General features: G+C 36.5%; 1 protein-coding gene across 1 annotated transcript in view; it reads left to right on the forward strand.

Annotated features, from left to right (window-relative positions):
- The window catches only part of CNBD2 (cyclic nucleotide binding domain containing 2), a 162,920-nt gene that overhangs the window by 36,034 nt on the left and 101,344 nt on the right, over positions 1 to 25,542 (forward strand). Inside the window, exons 6-9 of the mRNA XM_053715651.1 lie at positions 9,518 to 9,674; positions 10,110 to 10,261; positions 11,468 to 11,606; positions 15,303 to 15,408. Of these exons, the coding sequence (XP_053571626.1) occupies positions 9,518 to 9,674; positions 10,110 to 10,261; positions 11,468 to 11,606; positions 15,303 to 15,408 (554 nt within the window). The remainder of the gene's footprint in view (positions 1 to 9,517; positions 9,675 to 10,109; positions 10,262 to 11,467; positions 11,607 to 15,302; positions 15,409 to 25,542) is intronic.

A 25,542-nucleotide genomic window follows, 5' to 3' on the forward strand; every position in this document is an offset into this window, starting at 1 on the left:
TATCTGATTTTTCAGTCAGACAAGGTAGTTCTGCGTACCAAACCTGGGTTTTTACCTAAGGTGGTTTCTAACAGGAATATCAATCAATAGATTGTTGTTCCATCATTGTGTCCTAATCCTTCTTCAAAGAAGAAACGTCTTTTACATAATCTGGACGTAGTCCGTGCCTTGAAGTTCTACTTACAGGCTACTAAAGATTTTCGTCAAACATCTGCCCTGTTTGTCGTTTACTCTGGACAGAGGAGAGGTCAAAAAGCTTCGGCAACCTCTCTCTCCTTTTGGCTTCGGAGCATAATACGTTTAGCCTATGAGACTGCTGGACAGCAGCCCCTGAAAGGATTACAGCTCATTCTACTAGAGCTGTGGCTTCCACCTGGGCCTTTAAAAATGAGGCCTCTGTTGAACAGATTTGCAAGGCTGCGACTTGGTCTTCGCTTCACACCTTTTCAAAATTTTACAAATTTGACACTTTTGCTTCTTCGGAGGCTGTTTTTGGGAGAAAGGTTCTACAGGCAGTGGTTCCTTCCGTTTAAGTTCCTGCCTTGTCCCTTCCATCATCCGTGTACTTTAGCTTTGGTATTGGTATCCCACAAGTAATGGATGATCCGTGGACTGGATACACTTAACAAGAGAAAACATAATTTATGCTTACCTGATAAATTTATTTCTCTTGTAGTGTATCCAGTCCACGGCCCGCCCTGTCCTTTTAAGGCATGTCTAAATTTTAATTAAACTACAGTCACACCTGCACCCTATGGTTTCTCCTTTCTCGTCTTGTTTCGGTCGAATGACTGGATATGACAGTGAGAGGAGGAGCTATATAGCAGCTCTGCTGTGGGTGATCCTCTTGCAACTTCCTGTTGGGAAGGAGAATATCCCACAAGTAATGGATGATCCGTGGACTGGATACACTACAAGAGAAATAAATTTATCTGGTAAGCATATATTATGTTTTTCACCTCCCCATAATTTAAAAAGTTGTTGTATTTCACCCAGAAATCAACTTCACCCAGCACTGGTTCACCTACTCCCAGCTGATGAGTGTCAAAAAACATGAACAGCTGTCCTGGGATGGTCTGAATCACTGTACTAACCCTAGCTAAGCTTAAAAGCTGTGTATACAGCAATGCTATGGCATAAAGGGAGTCTGCATAAAAGCTGACTAAAGTAAAAAAGTGAGTCATTGTGAACCTCATTTGCATATCTTACCCAGAATCCTATGCTGCATTGGAAACAGAGTATCCAGATGTTTTCTGGGAAAAGCAAGCCTCCTGACTTGTTTAGATATGTTAAATGAACTACACAATGAGTTATTTTCTTTATATATATATATATATAATACATTTTTTGAGTGCTGTTCACTTTTATTTTATTTTTTTATAAATGATTTGTTTGCGATTGTCAAAAATCAACCAAATAAGGGGGCGTGTCCAAGCAGCGGCACTGATCGGTCACATTTTTCTGGAGCTCCGGGAGAGGAGAACATAATCCGCCGATTATTGATCCATAACCACAGCATCTAACATCACATACGATTGAAATCGTACCTTTACATAACTCGCTCCCTTAATTCAGCTTAAGTTGCTGTATAGATAATCCTAGCAACATAAAAGGACACCTGAGGTCTGTAGCAGCAGCGAACTCACAGGCAGTATCCCCCCCTGGCCTGCCGGGGTACTCTGCCAGAACTAACTGTACTCCAAGCTTCTTTAATACCCCAGATTGCCTATAATACTTATCTCAACAAGCAGGAATAAACCTTTACGCAGCACAACAACACAGTAAGGAATGACAATGATTCCTAACACCGCCACGTGGGCAGAAGACTCTTCTAACATGCATGATCTAATGATCGCCAAACTGGAGACTCTGTTTCAAACATTAATAGATAAAACACTCTCAGAACAAGAGCTTCAACTTCTCATGGACAGAGCACCACCAGCAAAGTCGGCACATTCGATTATGCAGCGCCCTAAGATCTACAAGCCCAACTTACCTTTAAGGTCCGAGGAGTCCACATAATTTAACTGGCAGAAGACTGGGAGTTCTCTCAGTAAACAGGCTACCCAATAACTCCATTCTTGTTGACAAAGCTGAGCGATAACTACATGCATGTGGATAGCTTGTGTTGGAAAGATCCACAAGCCATGTTCCTTACTCCACAACCAGACCACTCGGAGGAGAAACAAATTGGAAACATCAACCATCTAAGTTCCACCAGTGGCCAGTGGGGAGTACCTCTAATTATAAAATCGTCCTGGGATCATACCGGAACAACAAGTCCGTCCTCATGGTCGGGACAGAAACCAGAGTCAGAGCAGCCGCCTCTGGGTCTTGGGGGGGGGGGCCCGGGAGACTGTAAGATCAGAGACACTAATTCCACTTTTTCCTAAGGACCCTCCTGACGCTTTTCTAGACCCCACACCGCAAGGTGGAAACATCACTATGCCATACAGCTCAATATGTAATCTGAGTTCCTCAGGAACACCTTCCGCAGACATACCATTTGGAAATATAATCCAGCTGATGAGAGGTGTCAATGATCCTTTTCCAGTTATTCATATTGAAGAGGCCAAAGCTATGTACTTAACACAGATAAACTCTGGGGGTTAAGAGAGTAAAATATAATATATAACTGCCAAAGTGTTCCATGTTGAAAAGTATTAATGAATGTTTTAATTGAATTGTATATTACCATCCTGTTGAGCTTATACTTATCCTGCTTTTATATACACAACCCTTATAGCACTACGCATGATAAACAGATATTGAAAACAGAGCGGGAGAAACTGTTTATGTTAAAGATGTAGTACTACTGTCTCTATAGGCTATAACTGTTGGAGAATTATATGTTGAAAAATGGTGACGTTTTAATTGTGCTGTTTAACAAATGCTTGTATGAATTAAACATATACTGCTCATGCATGCACAATATTATATATCAAATATAGATACTGCACACATAGAATGGGAGAAGCTGATTATAGGTTAGCTGTAGCAAAATCTAACCCACTAGCACATAGTTGATATGATGACACTGATTTTTGATAACATAGCGCATATCTTAAACCTATATATTGCCTACCTGGGTGTGGCCGGCGGCCGGCACCCAAGGCAACACACAGGGGGGCTTGCACATATTTAGTAGTAGCAGCGCCAATGTATATCTGATAAAATAAAACATAGAATACACATGAGGGGTTATCAGAGATTTTAAAGTATCCTCCTATATTAAGTAATAGTCTTCAATAGCTAATTATTTGCCACCGTATATCAACTTGGAAACAACAAAGTAGTACTATCACTGAGAAGTAGTGTCTTTCAAATCTTTATATACTCCTTTTCATCAGGCCCTAGGCATCTGGGATATATAATGTAATGTTGATCTTCACAGTTCTGGCTATTTGCATCTCTGTTCTCAGTTATTATTTGATTTACCATGTTACTGTAATATCTCATTTTTAGATGCAAATCTTTTTTGTTTCTTTAATATGTTAATTCTAAACCTCTATCTTTAAGTCCATCACATCACTGCAGGTCCAAGATTGACCTATTGAGCTTAAGGGGTCAAAAAAAATGAGGACTGCATTTCTCTAAATCATCGAATATGAAGAAAATATTTGATATGTCTGTACTGTATATTGGAAATATAATATTTGTAATGTCCTTATTAAAAAAAATAAAAAGAATAAAAATCAACCAAATAAACCTGTGGGTTCAAATACTACTCATCCAACTGTTTTAAGGGAACTTTGATCTGTGCTAGCTGCACCATTAGCTGATCTGTTAATCAGTCACTGTTAAAAGGGCTGGTTCTGAATGACTGAGCATTGCTAATGTAGTTCCTCTTGATGAGAAGGGCAGTAGGAAAAACTAGTTGCCAGTAAAATTTCAATAGTAGAAAAGTTAATGGGGGAAAAAAAAACTCTTCTAAAAGAAAGAATATTGTGTCACATAAAGGCAAACAACTTAGAGGATACAATATTGCATGGTCTTACTACAGGAAGATCATATCATATGATTTATTTGACTATGTAACTGACATACTAGACAGGAGTGAATCCGTAGATATATTTTATTTTGTATATTTTAGTAAAGCTTATGACATTGTTCCACAGAACATAGTTTGTAAACTGTATTGTCTTGGATGCGTCTCAAGAATAGTTGAGTAGGTAGGACGATGGCTTAGGAATACATGGCAATTTGTTAAAATATATGGGGTACATTCACAGTAAGGTAAAGCTACTAGTGGTGTGCCCCAGAGTTCTATGTATAGACTTGTTTTGTTTACCCAACTCATCAGTGATATTGGTAGCAGGCTTCAATTGAAAGAAGGTTTATTTGCAGATGGTACAACCATTTGTATTAGAGTTGACACTGAAGGAATGTTTAATCAAATGACTAGTGATATGAAGGATTGGGCAAAGGAGGATCTAAAGTTTAACATTACAGTGTAAATTTAGGATGCAGAAACCAAAAAGGTTAATTAGTGACTTAACAGCAGTTTATTGACAATCAGCCAGATTACGAGTTTTGCGTTATGGCTGGCTCGCTAATTACTTGTACGTTATTTTCACTGCTCACCTTTTCATTGCGCTGCTATTACAGGTTTGCAAAAAAACGGCTTGTGCGGGCAATATGGTTGCGTTGAGCTCCATACCGCACCCAAATACAGGTGGCCCTCGTTTTACAATGGTTCAATTTACACCGTTTCAGAACAACAAACTTTTTTCCAGTCATGTGACTGCTATTGAAAAGCATTGAGAAGCAGTGCATTTATTAAAATATCCAGTAGGTGGAGCTGTCCGCTTGTGTTGCAGCAAAGCCAAGCAAGCTGAAATTAATCAGTTTAACCAGACCTGAGCTATCGAGCAGATTTCAAAGGAACAAGAGCTTCCTGTCTATAAATCAGTCCAGATTGGAATGCATAGAAAGAACTGTTTGCAGAAAAATGCAAGTGAAGTCTGTGTTGTGTGATTATTTTATGAGGTTTATAATGCTGTTTAGCATTTAAAGTCTTCATTTCAAAGCTTTAAAAATAATGTATTAGGTGTTACTTATGACAATTTTGAGAGAGGCCTGGAACCTATCTCCCTCACTTTCCATTGACTTACATTATAAACTGGGTTTCAATTTACAACGGTTTTGATTTACAACTATTCCTTCTGCAACCTAACCCTGGCGTAAATTGAGGGCTACCTGTACAAGCGGTGTTTTGACGTGCTCATGCACGATTTCCCCATAGACATCAATGGGGAGAGCCGGCAAAAAAAGCCTAACACCTGCGATCGCAGAAACAAAAGCTCTGTAACGCAGCCCCATTGATGTCTATGGGGAAAAAAAAATGTATGTTTAAACACCATAACATAAAAACTACGTCTTAACACCCCTAATCTGCTGCCCCTAACATCGCCACCACCTACATTACAGTTATTAACCCCTAATCTGCCGCCACCTACATTAGTTATTAACCCCTAATCTGCTGCCCCCAATGTTGCTGCCACCACTATACTAAAGTTATTAACCCCTAAACCTCTGGCCTCCCACATCACTAACACTAAATAAATATATTAAAGCCTAATGTAACCCTAAGTCTAACCCTAAAGTAACCCTAACACCCCTAACTTTAACATAATTAAAATAATTCTAAATAAAACTTACTATTAATTACTAAATAATTCCTATTTAAAAATAAATACTCACTTACCTGTAAAATAAACCCTAAGCTAGCTACAATATAACTAATAGTTACATTGTAGCTATCTTAGTTGCTATTTTTATTTCACAGCTAAGTTTGTATTTATTTTAACTAGGTAGACTAGTTAGTAAATAGTTATTAACTATTTACTAGCTACCTAGTTAAAATAAATACAAATGTACCTGTAAAATAAAACCTAACCTGAGTTACACTAACACCTAACATTACAATAAAATTAAATAAATTAAACTAACAAAATACAATTATCTAAATTACAAAAAAAACACACTAAATTACACAAAATAAAAAAATAAATGATCAAAAATAAAAATGAATTAATCCTAATCTAATAGCCCTATCAAAATAAAAAAAGCCCCCCCCCCCCAAATAACCCCCCTAGCCTACACTAAATTACCAATAGCCCTTAAAAGGGCCTTTTGCGGGGCATTGCCCCAAAGAAATCAGCTCTTTTACCTGTAAAAAAAAAAAAAAGTACAAACAACCCCCCAACACTAAAACCGACCACCCACACAACCAAACCCCCAAATAAAAACCTATCATATAAACCTAAGCTCCCCATTTCCCTGAAAAAGGCATTTGGATGGGCATTTAGTTCTTTTACATTGCCCAAACCCTAATCTAAAAATAAAACCCACCCAATAAATCCTTAAAAAAACCTAACACTAACCCCCGACGATCCACTTAGTTTTTGAAGACCGGGCATCCATCCTCAAAGGCGGCAGAAGTCTTCATCCAAGCGGGCAGAAGTCTTCATCCAGACGACATCTTCTATCTTAATCCATCCGGCGCGGAGCAGGTCCGTCTTCAAGACATCCGGCGCGGAGCATCCTCTTCTTACAATGTTCGCTGAAGAATGAAGTTTCCCTTTAAATGACGTCATACAAAATGGCGTCCCTTACAATCCGATTGGCTGATAGAATTCTATCAGCCAATAGGAATTAAAGGTGAAAATATCCTATTGGCTGTTGCAATCAGCCAATAGGATTGAGCTCGCATTCTATTGGCTATTCCAATCAAGGGTTTTAAGGGTTTATTGGGTGGGTTTTATTTTTAGATTAGGGTTTGGGCAATGTAAAAGAACTAAATGCCCTTTTAAGGGAAATGTCCATCCAAATGCCCCTTTCAGGGCAATGGGAAGCTTAGGTTTATTTAGATTTTTTTATTTGGGGGGTTTGGTTGTGTGGGTTGTGGGTTTTAGTGTTGGGGGGTTGTCTGTATTTTTGTTTACAGGTAAAAGAGCTGATTTCTTTGGGGCAATCCCCCGCAAAAGGCCCTTTTATAGGGCTATTGGCATTTTAGTGTAGGCTAGAGTTTTTTTTTATTTTGGGGGTGCTTTTTTATTTTGATAGGGCTATTAGATTAGGACTAATTCGTTTTTATTTTTGATAATTTCTTTTTTTATTTTGCGTAATTTAGTGTTTATTTTTTTTGTAATTTAGATAATTTTATTTTATTAATTTAATTTATTTAATTTTATTGTAATGTTAGGTGTTAGTGTAACTCAGGTTAGGTTTTATTTTACAGGTAAATTTGTATTTATTTTAACTAGGTAGCTAGTAAATAGTTAATAACAAACTTACCTGTAAAATAAAAATAAAACCTAAGCTAGCTAAAATATAACTATTAGTTATATTGTAGCTATCTTAGGGTTTATTTTACAGGTAAGTTTGTATTTAGTTTTAAATAGGAATTATTTAGGTAATAATAGTAAGTTTTAATTATATTTAAGTTAGGGGGTGTTAGGGTTAGGGTTACGTTAGGCTTAGGGTTAGATTTAGGGTTAGATGGCGGTACGGATCTTGTCATTTTAGGCTGTACCGCTCACTTTTTGGCCTCACAGCAAAACTTGTAATACCGGCGCTATGGGAGTCCCATTGAAAAAGGACTTTTCTTAAAGTGCGGTACTGACGTTGCGTGACAGCCAAAAAAGTGTGCGGTTCAGCTATTCTGACAAGACTTGTAATAGCAGCGGTAGGGGAAAAAGCATTGTTATGGGCCATAACGATGCTTTTTCACTCATAACACCAAACTCGTAATCTAGCTGAGTAATAGTAGAGAAACATGACTTTGGAATTATTATTTAATATTAAATGAGAGATTGGAAAACAATGCAGCAGCATAACAAGTAAGGCCAGAGGGCTGCTTGGTGGTATAGGAATAGGTATTAATTGCAGAAAAAAAGAGAGGTTATTATGTTATTTTATAGATCGCTACAAACAGGATCTTACAAAATAAGATGCAAACTCACTAATTCATATTCTGTATAAGGAAAAGCCTGAGAAGTATAACATGAAAGCATACATTTGATAGCAGATAAGAACCATAAGTCTTAGTATTCCCAAGCATTCTTGATTTCCCATACAGTTTCTCCTTACTACCTCTTTTAGATGTCTAATACATTAAAAACACCCCTTTCTCTAAAGAAGTGCATACAAAAAATACTACTGAATCTTATTTTTAAATAATTTCTTCCAGAACTTTATTAAATCCCTTAAAGGGCCATAATACCCAAATGTTCAAACACTTGAAAGTGATGCAGTATAGCTGTAAAAAGCTGACTAGAAAATATCACCTGAATATCTCTATGTAAAAAAGAAAGATATTTTGCCTCAAAAGTTTCTCAGTAGCCACATCCCATTGTAAAGGACTTCTAAGCAGCAAATCAGTATGTCTGTCCCGGGATAGCAGAAGGAGCGAGCTTACGTGCACTCTCATCTTATTTCCCTATTCAGCTTAAGGAAGTTTACAATGAAATCTCATGAGAGCTAAGTTAAATCTCATGAGATCACAGTAAAAGTTCATGACCTCAGCACTGCTGATGTTGATTGGCTGCTGTTCATTTCTTCATTTATTTATTTTTTACCCGCAGCTGAGCAGCAGCTGAGTATAACTTTTTACACAGAACTTACTCTGCTGAGCTGAGGAGATTGTGAGGTAAAATATCTTCCTTTTTACATAGAGATGCTCAGGTGATATTTTCCTGTCAGCTTTTTACATTTATACTGCATCGGTTTCAAGTGATTTAGCATATGAGCATTATGTCCCTTTAAAGGGACATGATACCCAAATGTTGAAACACTTAAAAGTAATGCGGCATAGCTGTAAAAAGCTGACTAGAAAATATCACCTGAACATCTCTATGTAAAAAAGAAAGATATTTTACCTCAAAATGTCCTAAATATTCACATCCCATTGTAAAGGACTTTAAGCAGCAAATCAGTATGTCTGTCGCGGGACAGGCAAGGGAGTGAGCCTTGTGCACACTCATGCGGTTTCCCTATTCAGTTTAAGGAAGTTTACTATGAAATCTCATGAGATCACAGTAAAAGAGTTCATGACCTCAGCACTGCTGATGCTTATTGGCTGCAGTTCATTTCTTCATATTTTTTTTTTTTTTTACCTGCAGCTGAAGTATAACTTTTTACACAGGACTTAATCTGGTGAGCTGAGGAAATTGTGAGGTAAAATATCTTCCTTTTTTACATAGAGATGCTCAGGTGATATTTTCCTGTCAGCTTTTTACAGTTATGCTGCATCAGTTTCAAGTGATTTAGTATATGAGTATTATGACCCTTTAATGCACTTACGTTATCACATCACTTCTCTCTGGCTTCTCCTTCAAGCTATACATATTAATAGTATATGGAGTCTTCTACTGTCTATCACACTGTCCTTTATCATAGAATAACATAGTAAACGTGGACTTATCTCGGCAGTGGTTTATTACAGTTAAGATAGCAACATTTCTCCACATTTGGTTTATTTGGAGCTTATAAAAGTTCTGAATTTTTCTCCTAGGTTTGGACGTGGGAGGATTGTTGTGCGTAAAGGACATCGAGGGGACAGTTTCTACTTTGTGTTCTCTGGGGTCATTGCAATCACTCAAGATGAGGATGGTAGCAGTGCCCTCTTGGACCCAGAGCCCATACTGCTTCACAAAGGAGCCAGCTTTGGGGTAAGGATAGACAGAACCCTTTTTTGCACACACATGTAGTATGATGAGCTAAGGCAGAAATGACTGACTGGTGGCCCTTGGGCCACATGCAGCCTGCATCAATGGCTTTTGGGTAACTAAGAATGTGTGATTTAGAGACTTCAGATGACTGGGCAAACAAGATGGCTGATACTCATAAGCAATTTCTGGAGTGGGAATGAGTAAAGGAGAACAGCAGACAGAGGATAACCTGCATCCTTACCTAAATGTAGCCCTGTGTACCTTGAGATTTTTAAGAAATATTTTATTATTTGTTTTATAAATTTGAATGCAGCCCTTATGGCTTCTAAAATATGAATCTGCAGCCCCATGTGTTAATCGATTGGCCATTGACCCCAGAATGGAAGATGTAAAACACTGATGTATGAAGTTTTGTAACTTGTTTGCTGTCCTTAGGAAGTGGCTCTTCTAAAAGGCCTGAGACGAAATGCTACAGTTATTTGTATGGAAGATACAGAGTTTCTAGCAGTGGACAGGGAGGAATTCTTCAGAAACAAACTGGACAAAGAGCTTAAGAAGGAGCTGGAGTACAGATTCAATTTCTTCAGGTGAGGGGGCAGATGGTATAATTTAATGTACATGCACATTAAGCACAGGAGCCATAATGTGTCCCTCCAGTGCATTTTACAAGCCTCACACTTCCCTACAATGGATACTGTTACTGTGTATGTCTTAAAGAGGCATGAAGGTATACATTGAACTTTTTTGATTCTGATAGAAAATGCAATTTTTGGAAAAAAAAAAAAGAAGAGCAAAAAGTTCACAGCTCATATATGTTTATGAGTGTGATTGGTTGATGGGTGTCACCTGATAAAGGAGACAGAGAAATGAAAGGAAACTTGTCAGGGAAAAAAAATTCTACTGCCTGTAAGTGCTATTTTATAGTCTTTTTATTATGAAATTGTTTAATATGCAATTCTACAATATTTAATTTTCCTTTCAAAATGAGGGATTATTTATTTATTTGGTCTTTAAATATTAATATTCTTTTTATGTATAAAATGCAAAGTGATTAAAATAATAGTAGAGATAATTTGTGGAGATCATGTTTGTCTATCTGGACCTGTATCATATTTTTTTTTTAATTTTATTTCTAGACTCAACATAGCAACATAGTTAAAGAGATAACAGTATAATTAAATATTTCTCTGTGAAACATAAAAGTTTTAAGTTAATAAAAAAAAGAGAAAGAAAATCTACACAAAATATAACATTTTATTTAGACAATTTTAAAACAACTGAAAGAGGGGTCCTTCCATAGAATGACTCTGAATGTCTGTGATCCTAGTACTTTTCATTAGAGCGGGTCATATTGATATCACAGTAATGTGACTTCCATAGAGTAGTATCCTAGTAAAATAAGACCATCACGGAAAAGATAAACCAATGTCCTACAGAAGTACCTTCCTTGGAGGGAGTCATACTAATATACCCTTAGAGTTTAACTGGCAGATTAAAGAGTTCCTGATAGACTGCGTTCCATTGTGCTAGTCGTGCAATAGAGCAGCTTCCATAATGCTATCCATACTGATATCTTGGTAGAATGTATAACAAAGAACGATATCCTGGTATTCTGGTGAAGTGCATTTTAGAATTCTAATGTGCCAGACATTTACATGTATATTGGACTTAATTGTATTACTGTTTAATAAGCTAAATCTCCCTATTTATAATTGAAATCCTCAACCTTATTTGAAACTTGACCTTGATCAGATCAGACATGCTTGAATGAACTTATATTGACTGCTGCCTAGGTCTCTCGACTTGTTCTCCAGCTGGTCAGATCAGTCCCTGGAAACACTGGCAGACCACTGCAAGACAGAAGAGAGTCATCACAGCCAGGTCATGGTGAATGACACCAGCGAGACAAAAAATATCATCTTTGTCACAAAGGTAAGTTTATACAGGAATAAAGTATTAAGTGGTTCACATAAAATGATACTGTAACAATACAACTTCACACAATTACCTGACTAGTGAAGGATGGAAGTGAGCTTCACACCAGGACCTAAATAGTCTTTGATAGCAGTAAAGATATTACAACTGCCTCCTAGTTTACATGTTCAGATAAGAGACTGGGTTTCACCCTTACCTGTTGGGTGACTTTTAAGCTATAATAGCTCGTGGGGAAGCTTCACTGCATATGGCCACTTCAATCATATGTGTACAAATGTCTAGTGCTCATATTAAACAACTATTTAGAAATTCCACTATAATCGTAGTTCTCACCCACTAGGGGAAAATAAGTTTTGTCTGACTATAGGGGGCATCACAATACACTCTCCATCTATCTATCTATCATAGGGAGTTTTTTAATTGTATACTTTATTAGTCAGGTATATTGCAGACATGATGAAGGTGTAGGCATTCTGTGGAAGTTAGCTGGTCGTTCCAGGGGGAGTATAGGAAAGATATGACATAGGTGTAGGCAGTCTGTAGAAGTTAGCTGGGCGTTCCAGAGGAGTGTAGCTAAAACATGACGTATGTGTAGGTGGTATTGGGGAGTTAGCTGGGTGTTCCAGGGGGAGTATAGCTAAAATATGACGTAGGGGTAGGCATAGTGTGGGAGTACAGGTTACAAGTAGGGTGTCAGCCATATTTGTCTCGCCACCTTTTCATCGGCAAGACTTTACAGTGTGAGGCAGGTAGTGTAGGTATACTTAGACTAAGGTCACAAAGGCACTATACTATAACATAGTTTTTCCCTTAATGGTTTTCCAATTACTTTTTTTACTAGCTGCAGAGTATAACATGTATGAGATTTGCTTTTTTGTGTATATGAATTAGCTGATTTTGTGTTTTTAAGCCAAACCTAATAAAATGGGTTGAGCTTTTAGGTATAATACAATCTCATTACCTTATCACCTTGTGTATATATACCTGCTTCTTTATCTTATATCTGTCCATAAACCAATCATTAATACTTGGAGTGAACAATGGAAAATTAACATTTTATTACCTTATCTCTTCTATAGCCCAATGGGAGTGTCATTTCTTCTACTGGCTGTGTAAACACAGCTTGGCCTTGAGGCCAAAATCTTTCAGGATGGGTGGGGATACCACAAGCTAAATAAACTATTTCAAATGCCAATATAAGGGCAATGGAAAATGGAATGTAAACCATTTAATACTCTCCAGCAGGTAAAGTGGATCATTGGGAACAAATTAAAGGGGAGAACATTTTTGAGTAAACTGTTCCTTTAAGTGTTCCTACACAGAAACCATCTTTGGTTTCAGTGAGCGCACTGTCTGTGCTGTGTAGGAACACTTCAAATACGCCCCCTCCCACTGAAAGTGTCAAAAAGAAACAATGTTAGCATACTTTTGCAGAAGCTGTGATCCCTATTACTTCCTACGGGAGATGACACATTGCCACTCACTGGCACTTTTTGAGTCCGCCCCCTTTTTTAAAATATATCAACATACCGATGGACTAAGAGGCTGACAAGGCCAGAAAGGCAGTTTCTCGTTGGTCTGTCGGTCCTTTCTTTCAAGAGATCTTGCTCTCTTGTAACCTTCTTCTACTATTTTTAAAGGGTATTCTTTTTCTAAGAATGTATTCATTAGGATTTTACTTTGTTCATAATTTTTAAAAAAAACTACAGTTACTACTAATCCGATGGTAGATAACTATCGCTCTCCACAGGCTTGAAATGTGTTTTAGAACAAATAGTACCATCAGAAGAGAAAAATAAAACCAAATCCAAATACACTATCGAGTAGGGATCTATATGATAAGTGAAAGAAATTCCCATGTTATTGGTATTTAAATGTGTGACAAAAAAGAGGAGGCCGATTAAATATCTCCCTCCCAAATATAAAACAAGTCATCAATGTAGCGGCCATAGAAGACCAGGTTTGCCCCATATACAGAATCATATATTGACTTGAAGATAATATTCATCTTGATAAATAAAGTAATTGTGAGTCAGAATAAAATAAATTAATTTAAGCAAAAAATTAGTCTGTTAAGGAATTTGGACAAAAAAAGTTTTGCACAGTAGCAACTCCCAAAGAATGAGTGATATTACAATAAAGTGCATTCACGCCACAAGTCATCCATATGTAATGCTTCTGGAAAGACAAAGAAGAAAATTTATCAAGTAAATCCGAAGAGTCCTTAACATAAGAATCCAGACCAACAACATATTTTTGCAAGAAAAAAAATCAATCGAAGCGGATAAATTATTGGTGAGACTACCTATACCAGCAATTATAGGACAACGGGTGGTTTGGTTTTATCCTTATCAATTTTAGTTAGGTGGTAATAAAATGCTACATTAGGTTTTGCTGGTATAAGGTAATCTCTTTCTTTTTTGGTAAGTAGATTTTCAGGTCAATCAGTGACTTATAATAAGTGGGATCTCCAGATAAAAGCCTATAATAACTGGTTTTTAGTACCTTGTTTTTATAAGCAGCCATACATTATATAAAAAGTTGTTGCGCATCGACCCATCCCAGAACAAACTATATTCCTTTCCAAGTTCCAACAACCCTTTCTTCTTACCATCTACTCCCGCTCCAAACACTGTCCTCGGCCTGCCAGTCACACTGCCCACGTGAACAACAGAGACAAGTGACAGCGCGAGGGCAGAAAAGAGGTTTATACTGTTGACAAAGTCAATGGCTAAAATTTATACATTTCCCAGGGACCAGACCACTGACATCCTTCAAAATTTCTCACTCACATCAGTAGTACCACTCCATCACACAAACCACCCACCCCCTCCTGTGCTGTCACACGTGTCAATCTGCACCAAGTAGCTCACTCAGCCCCTTCTCCTCATGTGCCGCTCAAGTAGCCAGCTCAACCCCCTCCTCCTGCGCTGACACATTTTGCGCTCAAGTAGCCAGCTAAACCCCTCCTCCTGTGCTGACAGCATGTATAAACCCCACCCCCCATGCACTAGATAGCTCCAGCTCTGAAGTCAATCCCCTGTGGAAATTACAGACCTCCTGTCCAGCCAGGTTGCTGTATGTGCAGTATGAAAAAACACATGCGTAATGTAATTATCTCCCAATGATAAAAATAGTAACCACAACTCTTATGCTTGATGACCTTGTATTGGAAGCGCTAATTCACGCATTGGGTATCTACAGCACCACAGCCTGCTGGAAAAGCAGAATGTAGTTTTTTTTACCAGAAAGAATAAAGCAATGAAACCTGAGTGCTGGTTACTAGCAGCTGATATGTTGTGAGTACCCAGAAATCCTGGTTTAGCACTTCCAGGATAAGATCCATCAAATATGTGAATTATTTACTATCTTATCTTTAAAGTCAAACTTGTATTCTTCATGTTTTTTTCAGCTCACCTACTAGTATAGCCGATCCCTCCAATATGTGTTGAATGAAGAAACCATGGGTGCGATTAGGTGCTTATTGTATTCCTCTTGTAGAGCAGGTTACAATTTATAGATAACAATTATGGTGAAGCTTAAATTGTTAATTCCACCAGTGCCCCTAAGGGTTTAGCAGCAGTGTAATAACTGACAATTTGACTTGATTTAAGGGTAACATTTACTGTTTACAAATGGCTATAATTTTGTAAAATGACCCACAAAATGATGTGCTGTTGCTTCTGCTCACAGGGTCGCTGTGAAGTTCTGCGCTTGGTTGACCTCAGTCAATGTCCTTCCTTCCTGAAGTGGATCAAACAGCATGAAACACTGCTAGGGAGACCGATGCTCCCTCTGGGTAATGAATAATGGCTTTAGGTACCACAAGTCTTGTTTGGAATAAAGAAGCATTGTCATGAAAAGGAAAAGTGTATTTATATATACAGGTGTATGTATGTATATATATATATATATATATATATATATATATATATTACTAATTGTATAAAAATAACTTATGTGACACAGTGGTGCCTTTAGGAGGTCTAGAGTGAGCCCTGGTATGAAACCTTTAAAGGTATATTAAACACCTCCTGCTTTTGTGTATAAAAATGTGCTTGTTCCACACTCCCTGGACTGGAGAAGCCAAAAAGCAACATTTGTAACATAGGTCTGCAAATTGACTCAAACCAACTATTTGATTTGCAGGTTATAGAATTTTGTATTTGCCTCTAGGGAATGTGAGACAAGCACACATTTTACAGAAATTAGATGTTTAATGGCTTATAAGCAGGGGTGCCAAACTGGCAGCCCAGCCTAATTTTTTGCGACCTGCGACACCTCCATGAAAAATAATATGAAAAATACTAATTATAATATCCTTATTACTTAAAGATCGAGTGCGCTTACTGTTAGGGTTGCGCATGCGTTATCTGTTGGTGCTCTACAAATACCTGATAATAAATAATAATAATAACCTCCATTCAACTCTCCATTTTAATGACTGTATCCCTTTATTCCGGCATTGCGACTCACTCGTATGGTGAGCAGCTGCGCTACGGTAGCAAGATCATTAAAACTATTCAGACTTCAACGAGCCACATTGTTATAACAAAAAAAGGCAAACACAGATAAGTGCATAACAATTTATTTGACACATGCAGCACTTCTTATATGTGTTCATTACTATGGCAGCAGCACACATCATTTTTGCCCATTCTTTTCCATAATTTTTTTTTTTAACTATAATCACATACAGTACTTTATATTTGAGATATATATATATATATATTGTGGGCCAGATTACTAGTAGAGTGCAATGCATTGCATGGAAGCTTTGCGCTCAATAGAGCATGCTTCTATAGGCTCCAACGGGAGCCTCGTTCTCATGCGATGAGACACGGCATGGGAACCATGAGCAACGATGGGCAGCAGATTTAAATATATTTATATATGCTTATATACATATATATTTATGTGTTTATATGTGTAATAAAACATATTAACACATAAAAATATACTGTACACTCACCGGCCATTTTATTAGGTACACCTGTTCAAATTGCTAATCAGCCAATCACATGGCACCAACTCAATGCATTTAGGCATCTAGACGCGATGAAGACGACTTGCTGATGTTCAAGCCGAGCATCAGAATGGGGAAGAGAGGGGATTTAAATGACTTTGAACTTGGCATGGTTGTTGGTGCCAGACGGGCTGGTCTGAGTATTTAAAAAACTGCTGATCTACTGGGATTTTCATGCACAACCATCTCTAAGGTTTACAGAGAATGGTGCAAAAAAAGAGAAAATATCCAGTGAGCGGCAGTTGTGTGGAAGACAATGCCTTGTTGATGTCAGAGGTCAGAGAATGTGCAGACTGGTTCAAGATTATAGAAAGGCAACAGTAACTCAAATAACCACTCATTACAAACAAGGTATTCAAAATATCATCTCTGAATGCACAATACATCGAACCTTGAAGCAGATGGACTACAGCAGCAGAAGACCACACCGGGTCTTCTATTTATACTTCTATTTTGGACACTGCTATACGTTTTTGGATATAGCCTCATATTTTGGACACTATATTTCGGACACTATATATTCATCCCCTCTCCCTTTTTTTCCCGAATTTGGTTTAATATACCAAATACATTTATATTATTTTGTTTGGGTTTCTTCAATCCACTTCAGTTTTTTTCAGTGGATATGGGTCATTGACACCATTAAGTGTACACTTATTTATATTTTTATCATATTTTATCATTTTTGATTTACTTTTTGTTTCATCTGTTTTCTCAATATTACTGTGTAATCGTTTTATTATCTCAGTCTACTCTGTGTTTTTATTGTAATAAATTTGTATAACCTGCACACTTAAAGTGAATGTCAATTTTACAAAATCTGAAGCCTCCTAATACTTGGTTTACACATCTGTATTCAAACCGCTACTTTTTTTGTTGTTGTTGAAATATAAATCATTTATTAAATATTTGAAATACTAACTTAGGTTCGATTTCGATCTAACTCCTCCCATCCAGCACTTACGTGTTATTCACAGGGTGACGTATAGAGCGGTCTCACCCTCTCTATACGTATGTCTGAAGCGCGCACCCGTGGAGCCCTTACTATGCGCATGCGTTAAAATCCTATATACTTACTCTGTGCATGCGTTCGAAAACCGATAAACTTACTATGCGCAAGCATTAAAATCAGATATACTGGGGGCACGTCCAAGCAGCGGCCATGACAGGACGCATTGTCTGCAGCTCGTCAGGAATCCTCAACAATCTATAAAATTTTACTAGCTGAAGACATAATCTACATTATGGGTTCTTGTTAAAAGCCGCATGAGCTCAGGACGAGCTGAAGGAACCTATTTTAAGCCATATTAAATGTCTTTATATTTGATTCCGGGTGGCTGCGGCCTACCTACATGAACGAGGCATTTTCCCCCCCCCCTGGCCACCTGGGTTAAGGGGGCGCATACAGAGTTTAAAGGGAAGCTCCTACCGCATACTCCAATAATATTCTGCTGCAGATCGCATTCTAACCCTGTCCAACAGCTATGGATTGTGTTCCTAGCATAACATGGGGGACTTTAGAGAAGTTACTAAGTGATCACTACGGCAGATTATAGAGACGCATAGAGTCACTCATTAGGAGCCGCAATTTTCCGGAGGGAATACAGGATGAGAACCATGGCTCTGAAGAAGCAGCCTCCTACCCTAAAGCGAACGCCTTGCCTAGCATTGCAGAGCAGCCGATCGACCAGATCAAGACACATAGTGGACAAGTCCACATAAAGACAATCTTCCTATCACGCAAGATAACTGGAGCCTTAGCTGCAACAGGGTCTGTTAAACAATCAGACCATCACAGGATCACAAAGCGATCAGGTCAAGGGAAGCCTCAGAGACCTACGAGAAAGAGAAGACTTTGGGGATCGCATACCCCTACACTACAGAGGCAGCTGAATTTTTCGCATCGGTTAAGCCTCACTGATTTGCCTGGCGCACAAATCTGCAAAAGGGTTCCGCTCACAGAGAATGGTTTGAACGCCAAATATACCGCAGACATTGAGAAAACTGAGTGGGTTAGGTATTGGAGTCTCGTGAGGGACTGTGTGATGCACTTTAACGTGGATCTGGCTACTCTCGTGTATTGTGAAACAGCTCACTTATCTGTGCACATTTATTATTCTTCAAACTAATTTATAGATAGACACAATACATTAACTCCCAGTAACCATGCTGCATCCTACCCTTCTCTCCTATTACATGGGCTCCTAACTTTTCCTCCTGTCTTATGACGACTTTATTGTCTGATGATGTCTTTTCTATGTGTTAGAGATGAAAAATTATTTATGCTGCAAACTACTGATATTTTGACCCATTACTATTGTCGGGGAAAAAAAAAGTAAAAAATGTGGTGTGAGTGCTAGAAAAAACGGTGTAAGCTTAAATTCCTTGGTAGTCTAGTAAATCTCCATATACTGACTATAAGTGCATTGTATGTGAAAGGGGTGGGATAAGCGCTCTGTATGGGAGCTCACCAGATAAAGAAATATGATATAATATATTCTATTAGTTTAAAGAGAAAGGAGCCAAGTGATATATAAAAGGTTTAATGAAAAATGTATATTAGTCATATGTGAATATCGTAGTAATGAATACCGTAATATACACTATACACAAATTGGTTAAAATTACATATATGATGCCAGCATCGACTGAGTTAAAATATAGCTAAAAATTAGGCCATATACATTAAATGTAAATGTTAGATGTAAATATTTAAAAAACAATTAGTACTGTAATGTAGCATAGATATCTAAAACATAAGTACAACCTTGATTAGGCAGAGATATATATATAATAACAATATATCGATTAACAGAAAAGAGTATGGCTGCAGAGAGCTAATAATTTCAAACCGCTCTTGTGTCTGGAGCAAATATCGAGTGAGTCCAAACTGTTAGCCGTTAGAAGCAGCAATGAGAAAGCAAGCCGTGAGCTGTGTGCGTCACGACACCTGACTAATCAAAGTCCTCCAATCCTGTGAGCCAAAATGAATACAAATTTGAAACAAAAGAGTCTCAGTAGAAAATAGACACTTTATGTCACTTATAATACTTGTGAGTGTTCAATGATTTTCTTTAAAGTCCGTGATGATGTATTTTCAGCTGTTCAGAACAGCGCGATGTGGATCCGTCTTTCTCCCTTTTGGTAGATGATTCTTTGTCCAAAGTAGGTTCCGGCCTGTATAGTATCCGCTGTAATTTGTGAATGATTTTTCTATACAGCAGGGAATTCTTACTATAATGCAAACACAATGCAATAGATGGGCACACAGGAATTACTCTTACATCTACCTCAATGCTTGCAGGGAGGTAGAAATGAACCTGTTTTTTGTGCCGTGAGAGGAAAGAGGATATAGATCAGCACTGAGAGAAAGTTACACACAGGGATTATTCATATATCTCTCTCTATATTTATCATAGAGGTCGAAATGAACCTGTGAGTTGTAACATATGACAATCAGTATGAATAGGTTTGTAGTGAAAGTAAGCAAATCTACGCGTTTCGGCAGTGTTAGCTGCCTTTATCAAGATGCTTACTTAATGTAACTGACGCTTTATATAGAGGGATATGTACTCAGCATCAGGTGTGGTGGTGTGAGGTCATAGTTAACTATGCTGGCCTCAAAGTGGTTTGTTTGTCAGTAATGAAAGTATGTATTAGTAACATGTATCAGTGAGTCAATAGGTCACAATCTCAGAAGAAGAAAGTTTTCATTTGTATATCAATCGTATATATACACATTTATAACTGGATAATAAAAGAAAAATAATAATAAAAAATATATTAGTGTTTTTTTGTATTTTTGTATATATGGTACCCATTTATACACGGCTCTACACATGACACATATAGGTGTAATATAAAGAAATATGAATATGTCTGTGGATGGATATCCGCTAGTTATATCAAACATATTCATATTCGGAATTCTCATATTAGATTTGTTACTGATATTTCATTTTGCTTATATTGCATTTACAATTTATTTGATAGATAGATATTGGTTAATATTTAAAGGGAAATATGTAACCCTATGTACATAGTAGACTAGCAGAAAGTTTAAAAGGAAATGAGCAAGTGCTTTGAGTGAGTAGAAGGAGATGTGTGTAGTTATTTAACTTCAAATCTATAGTTGTACTGTATACTGAAACATATATATTATATATTGTATAGGATTCCAATATATAATATGTGTATGTGATAATTATTATAGAAAAAAACTTACATATAGTGATATTATGTATGAGGAGGATAGGATAGTTTAAAATGATTATAGAATAGAATTAAGGTCAAAGGCACTATTTAATCCCCATGGGTGCACTGTTTTAAATTTGAAAATTAATTCTGCTTCTTTTTTTAAAAGTGTTTTTTCTACATTTCCCCCTCTCGAGCTTTGTTGAATTTTTTTCATACCCCAAAAATGAAAGCATTTGAGATCTCCAGAGTGTATTTCAGTAAAGTGTTTGTACAGTATAGTTTTAGTAGTCTTATGCTCGATATTCCAGATATGTTCTCTTATTCGATCTTTGAGTGTACGACTCGTTTGGCCTATATAAAATAAATCACATGAGCATTTTATGCAGTATATTACATTTGAGTCACTGCATTTTATGGTATCTTTAATGGTAAATGTAAATAGTTGATTAGTAGAGATTATATTTTTGTTTCTACTGCTGTATTTGCAAGATTTACACTTGTAACATGGATAAAATCCAAATATTTTTTCATTATTCAAATCAATATCAATAAAATTATTCTTTTTCCTTTTAAATTCACTCGGTGATAGATAGCTTTTAAGATTTTTTGCTTTCTTTAATGTGAGATCTGGCTTTTTTTTGACTATGGTTCCAAGTATGGGATCTTGTACAATATAGTGCCAATGTTTAGTGAGAATTGTTCTGATCTCTTTATGGTGTGAATTGTATTCAGTGATGAAAGGAATAAAGTTTTGTTCACTAGGGGAGAGTGAGTTCTCTGTGATGTGATGGTGTTCTGGATTTTTTTCTTATTATATCCTTTATCTGTGAATCTATCGAGTAAAATATTAGATTGTATGTCATAAGATTCTAAGTCAGAACAGTTCTTTCTGACTCTGAGCATTTGGCTTTTTGGGATATTATCCTTCCACCTATTTTGATAATGAATAAAGTTATTTGAATCTATGGTTTTGAAGTAATTTCTGGTTTTTATTAAATTATCTATAATTTCGACTTCAATGTCTAAGAAATGCATCAATTTCATACTATATATTCGTATGTGAAGGTCAGGCCTAAATTGTTAGTGTTCATATCTTCCAGAAATAGTTCTAGAACCTCATGGTCACCCCTCCAGACCAGGAATATATCGTCAATATATCTTTTGTAGAGCACAAGGTTCGCTCCCCATTGGCCGTTAGTAATAAATGATTCTTCAAAAAGGCCCATAAATAAATTTGCATAACTGGGAGCGAACCTTGTGCCCATGGCGGTACCCCTGGTCTGGAGGAAGAATTTGTTGTTAAACATAAAACTATTGTTCTTTAAAATAAAATCTATACTGTCTAAAATAAATTTATTTTGTTCATATAATAGATTATGATCTTTATCTAAATAGTGAGTAATAGCTTTTAGTCCAAGGTTGTGATCAATATTTGTATATAATGAATTAACATCACATGTAACCATAGTGTAATTATTTTGCCATTTTATTTCGTTCAAGATATTTAGAAAGTGGGTGGAATCTTTTAAGTATGATGGTAGCTGTATGACATAATTTTGAAGATAATGATCAACGTATTGGTAGAGATTGGAGGATATTGATTCAATTCCAGATATAATGGGACGTCCTGGGGGTTTGGTGAGATGCTTATGGATTTTTGGCAGAAAGTAAAAAGTGGGGGTTTTTGGAAAATCTATTGTAAGAAAATTAAATTCAGAATCTGTGATGACCCTGGAGGTCTTGGCCTTATCTAGCATTACATTTAATTTCTTTTTTTTGAGATTCTATAGGGTTATGTTTAAGGCTGGTGTAGGTGGTGTTATCATGTAGAAGTCTATATGATTCATCTAAATAATATTGTACATCCATAATTACAATTCCCCCGCCTTTGTCGGTGGGTTTTATTATAATTTCTTTGTTATCTTGCAATGATTTTAATATTTTACGTTCATTTGGTTTGAGATTATCTTTTATTTTATTATTGGTTTCTAATTTGTCAATGTCTTCTTTAACTTTAGTTTCAAAGTTTTTGATAAAATCACCTTTTTCTTGCATGGGGTAAAAAGATGATTTTTCTTTTAGGTTGGAATGTATGTATTTGCTAGCTTTATTTTGTGTTCTAGTTAGAGGGGTTGTTAAAAATTTTTTTTTCAGAGTTAGTTTGCGGACAAATTAACATTTATTAAAGTTTCAAACTTATTCATCTTGCAAGTCGGTGCAAAAGTGAGACCTTTTTTCAGAATTTGTGTATATATATATATATATATATATAAAGAGTGATAGTGATACTGTTCCTATTCTATGTAAAAAATAATTTCAAAGATTCATTTGAAGAATATTTTTTAAAAGAAATCCACATCGCGCTGTTCTGAACAGCTGAAAATACATCATCACGGACTTTAAAGAAAATCATTGAACACTCGCAAGTATTATAAGTGACATAAAGTGTCTATTTTCTACTGAGACTCTTTTGTTTCAAATTTGTATTCATTTTGGCTCACAGGATTGGAGGACTTTGATTAGTCAGATGTCGTGACGCACACAGCTCACGGCTTGCTTTGCTCCAGACACAAGAGCGGTTTGAAATTATTAGCTCTCTGCAGCCATACTCTTTTCTGTTAATCGATATATTGCTATTATATATATCTCTGCCTAATCAAGGTTGTACTTATGTTTTAGATATCTATGCTACATTACAGTACTAATTGTTTTTTAAATATTTACAACTAACATTTACATTTAATGTATATGGCCTAATTTTTAGCTATATTTTAACTCAGTCGATGCCGGCATCATATATGTAATTTTAACCAATTTGTGTATAGTGTATATTACGGTATTCATTACTACGATATTCACATATGACTAATATACATTTTTCATTAAACCTTTTATATATCACTTGGCTCCTTTCTCTTTAAACTAATAGAATATATTATATCATATTTCTTTATCTGGTGAGCTCCCATACAGAGCGCTTATCCCACCCCTTTTCACATACAATTACTATTGTCCCCATGCTACTGTATCCTAAAGTATCCCACTGTATTATTGTTTATTGCCCTGTAAGATGCATATACGGAGGTTAATTCATAGGTCATTTAATTGGTATATGTTAAACAGCTCATCCTTGTATACTAGTGTTTATAGCTTAGCAGAGTACAGGTACTTATATTGGCACATTAGCTTATCCAAATGAATAAGGGATTTATGACTGTCTATAGTGACCTGCGATCCCACCAAACTCCTATAGCGATATAGAGGCTTATCTATAGTGTTAGGGAGAGCAGCATGGATTTCCTGAAGTCCGTAGCAGGTAGATTATTATAATTTAGTGTCTGCTGATAAAGATATGGGCTCTGTGCTGTTTCTTATATTGTTATTTATGTCATGAAAAGCCCTAGAACGTCCCTAGCTATCTAATAGACTCCCAGTGTCCATAAATACCTAGTGATTATAATTGTAAAAAACCTTATCCAACATGTGAATTTAGAGGCATAATTATCCCTCCGTATTACTTTATGCTCCTTTTCCCTTTTCCTTCCTCTGTTTATTTTGGCAGAGTTATGTAGTCTCTGCCCAGTTCGGAGAACTTCTGTTTGCTCTCCGAGCCCCAACACAGCGAATATTGAACCTTTATATCCATTCGCCCTCCCTTTACCCTTTTTTGTTGTTTGTCTCTTGGACTCACCTGTGGTCCTTGCGACATAGGAAGGCGACCGGATAGTATAGGCCCATAAGTGACCTATCCTATCTTAAAATCCCCAGACTAGAAAATTTCATTCAGGCCCAAAAAGGGTCTCTGCTGTTTTAATTGACGAGGGGGATAAAAAATGAGGGAAGTATTGGGTTTGCTCCCCTAACATTATATTATGCAATTTGTAAAAACAATTTACCTTGTTTTATGTGAACTTTCTGTTATACGAGCAAAATGTTTGTTTATTTTTGTTTCCCTCAATAAAAATAAAACTTATAAATAAAAAAAAATCAGATATACTTACTCTGCGCATACGTTAAAATGTGATATCCTCAGAGCGCAACATAGTATTTATTGAATAAATCGATCCATTGAATACTATTCTTTTAGCGCAAGCAGCAGAATCATATTGATATAAATATTTAGATAGAAAAAAAAACCAGAGAAAAAATAATGAAACAAATAAATAAATTGAGATAGATAGATATATAGATAGAGGTAGAGAAGGAGAATACATAAAGAACAATAAGTATAGACAGACAATATTATAGATAAGTAGAAAGATAGATAGATAGATAGATAGATAGATACACAGATAGATAGATAGATAGATAGATAGATACATAAATAGATGGATAAATAGAGAGAGAAATAGGGAGAGAGAAAGAGAATACATATAAAATAATAAGTGGAGACAGATCCACGTTTAAATATATAAATAGATAGAAATACAGAGAAATAAATAGACAGAGAATACATAAATAAAAATTAGTGGAGACAAACATTTAGATTGATAGATAAATAAATAGATACATACAAAGATAAATAAAGAAAGAAAGAGATATAGAAAGTGATATAAAGAGAATACATAGAGAAGAATATTTCTCCAACATAGGTGTGTCCGGTCCACGGCGTCATCCTTACTTGTGGGATTATTCTCTTCCCCAACAGGAAATGGCAAAGAGCCCATCAAAGCTGGTCACATGATCCCTCCTAGGCTCCGCCTTCCCCAG

The sequence above is a fragment of the Bombina bombina genome, chromosome 5 (genome assembly GCF_027579735.1).
Source record: "Bombina bombina isolate aBomBom1 chromosome 5, aBomBom1.pri, whole genome shotgun sequence".
In the NCBI taxonomy this organism is placed as follows: Eukaryota; Metazoa; Chordata; class Amphibia; order Anura; family Bombinatoridae; genus Bombina; species Bombina bombina.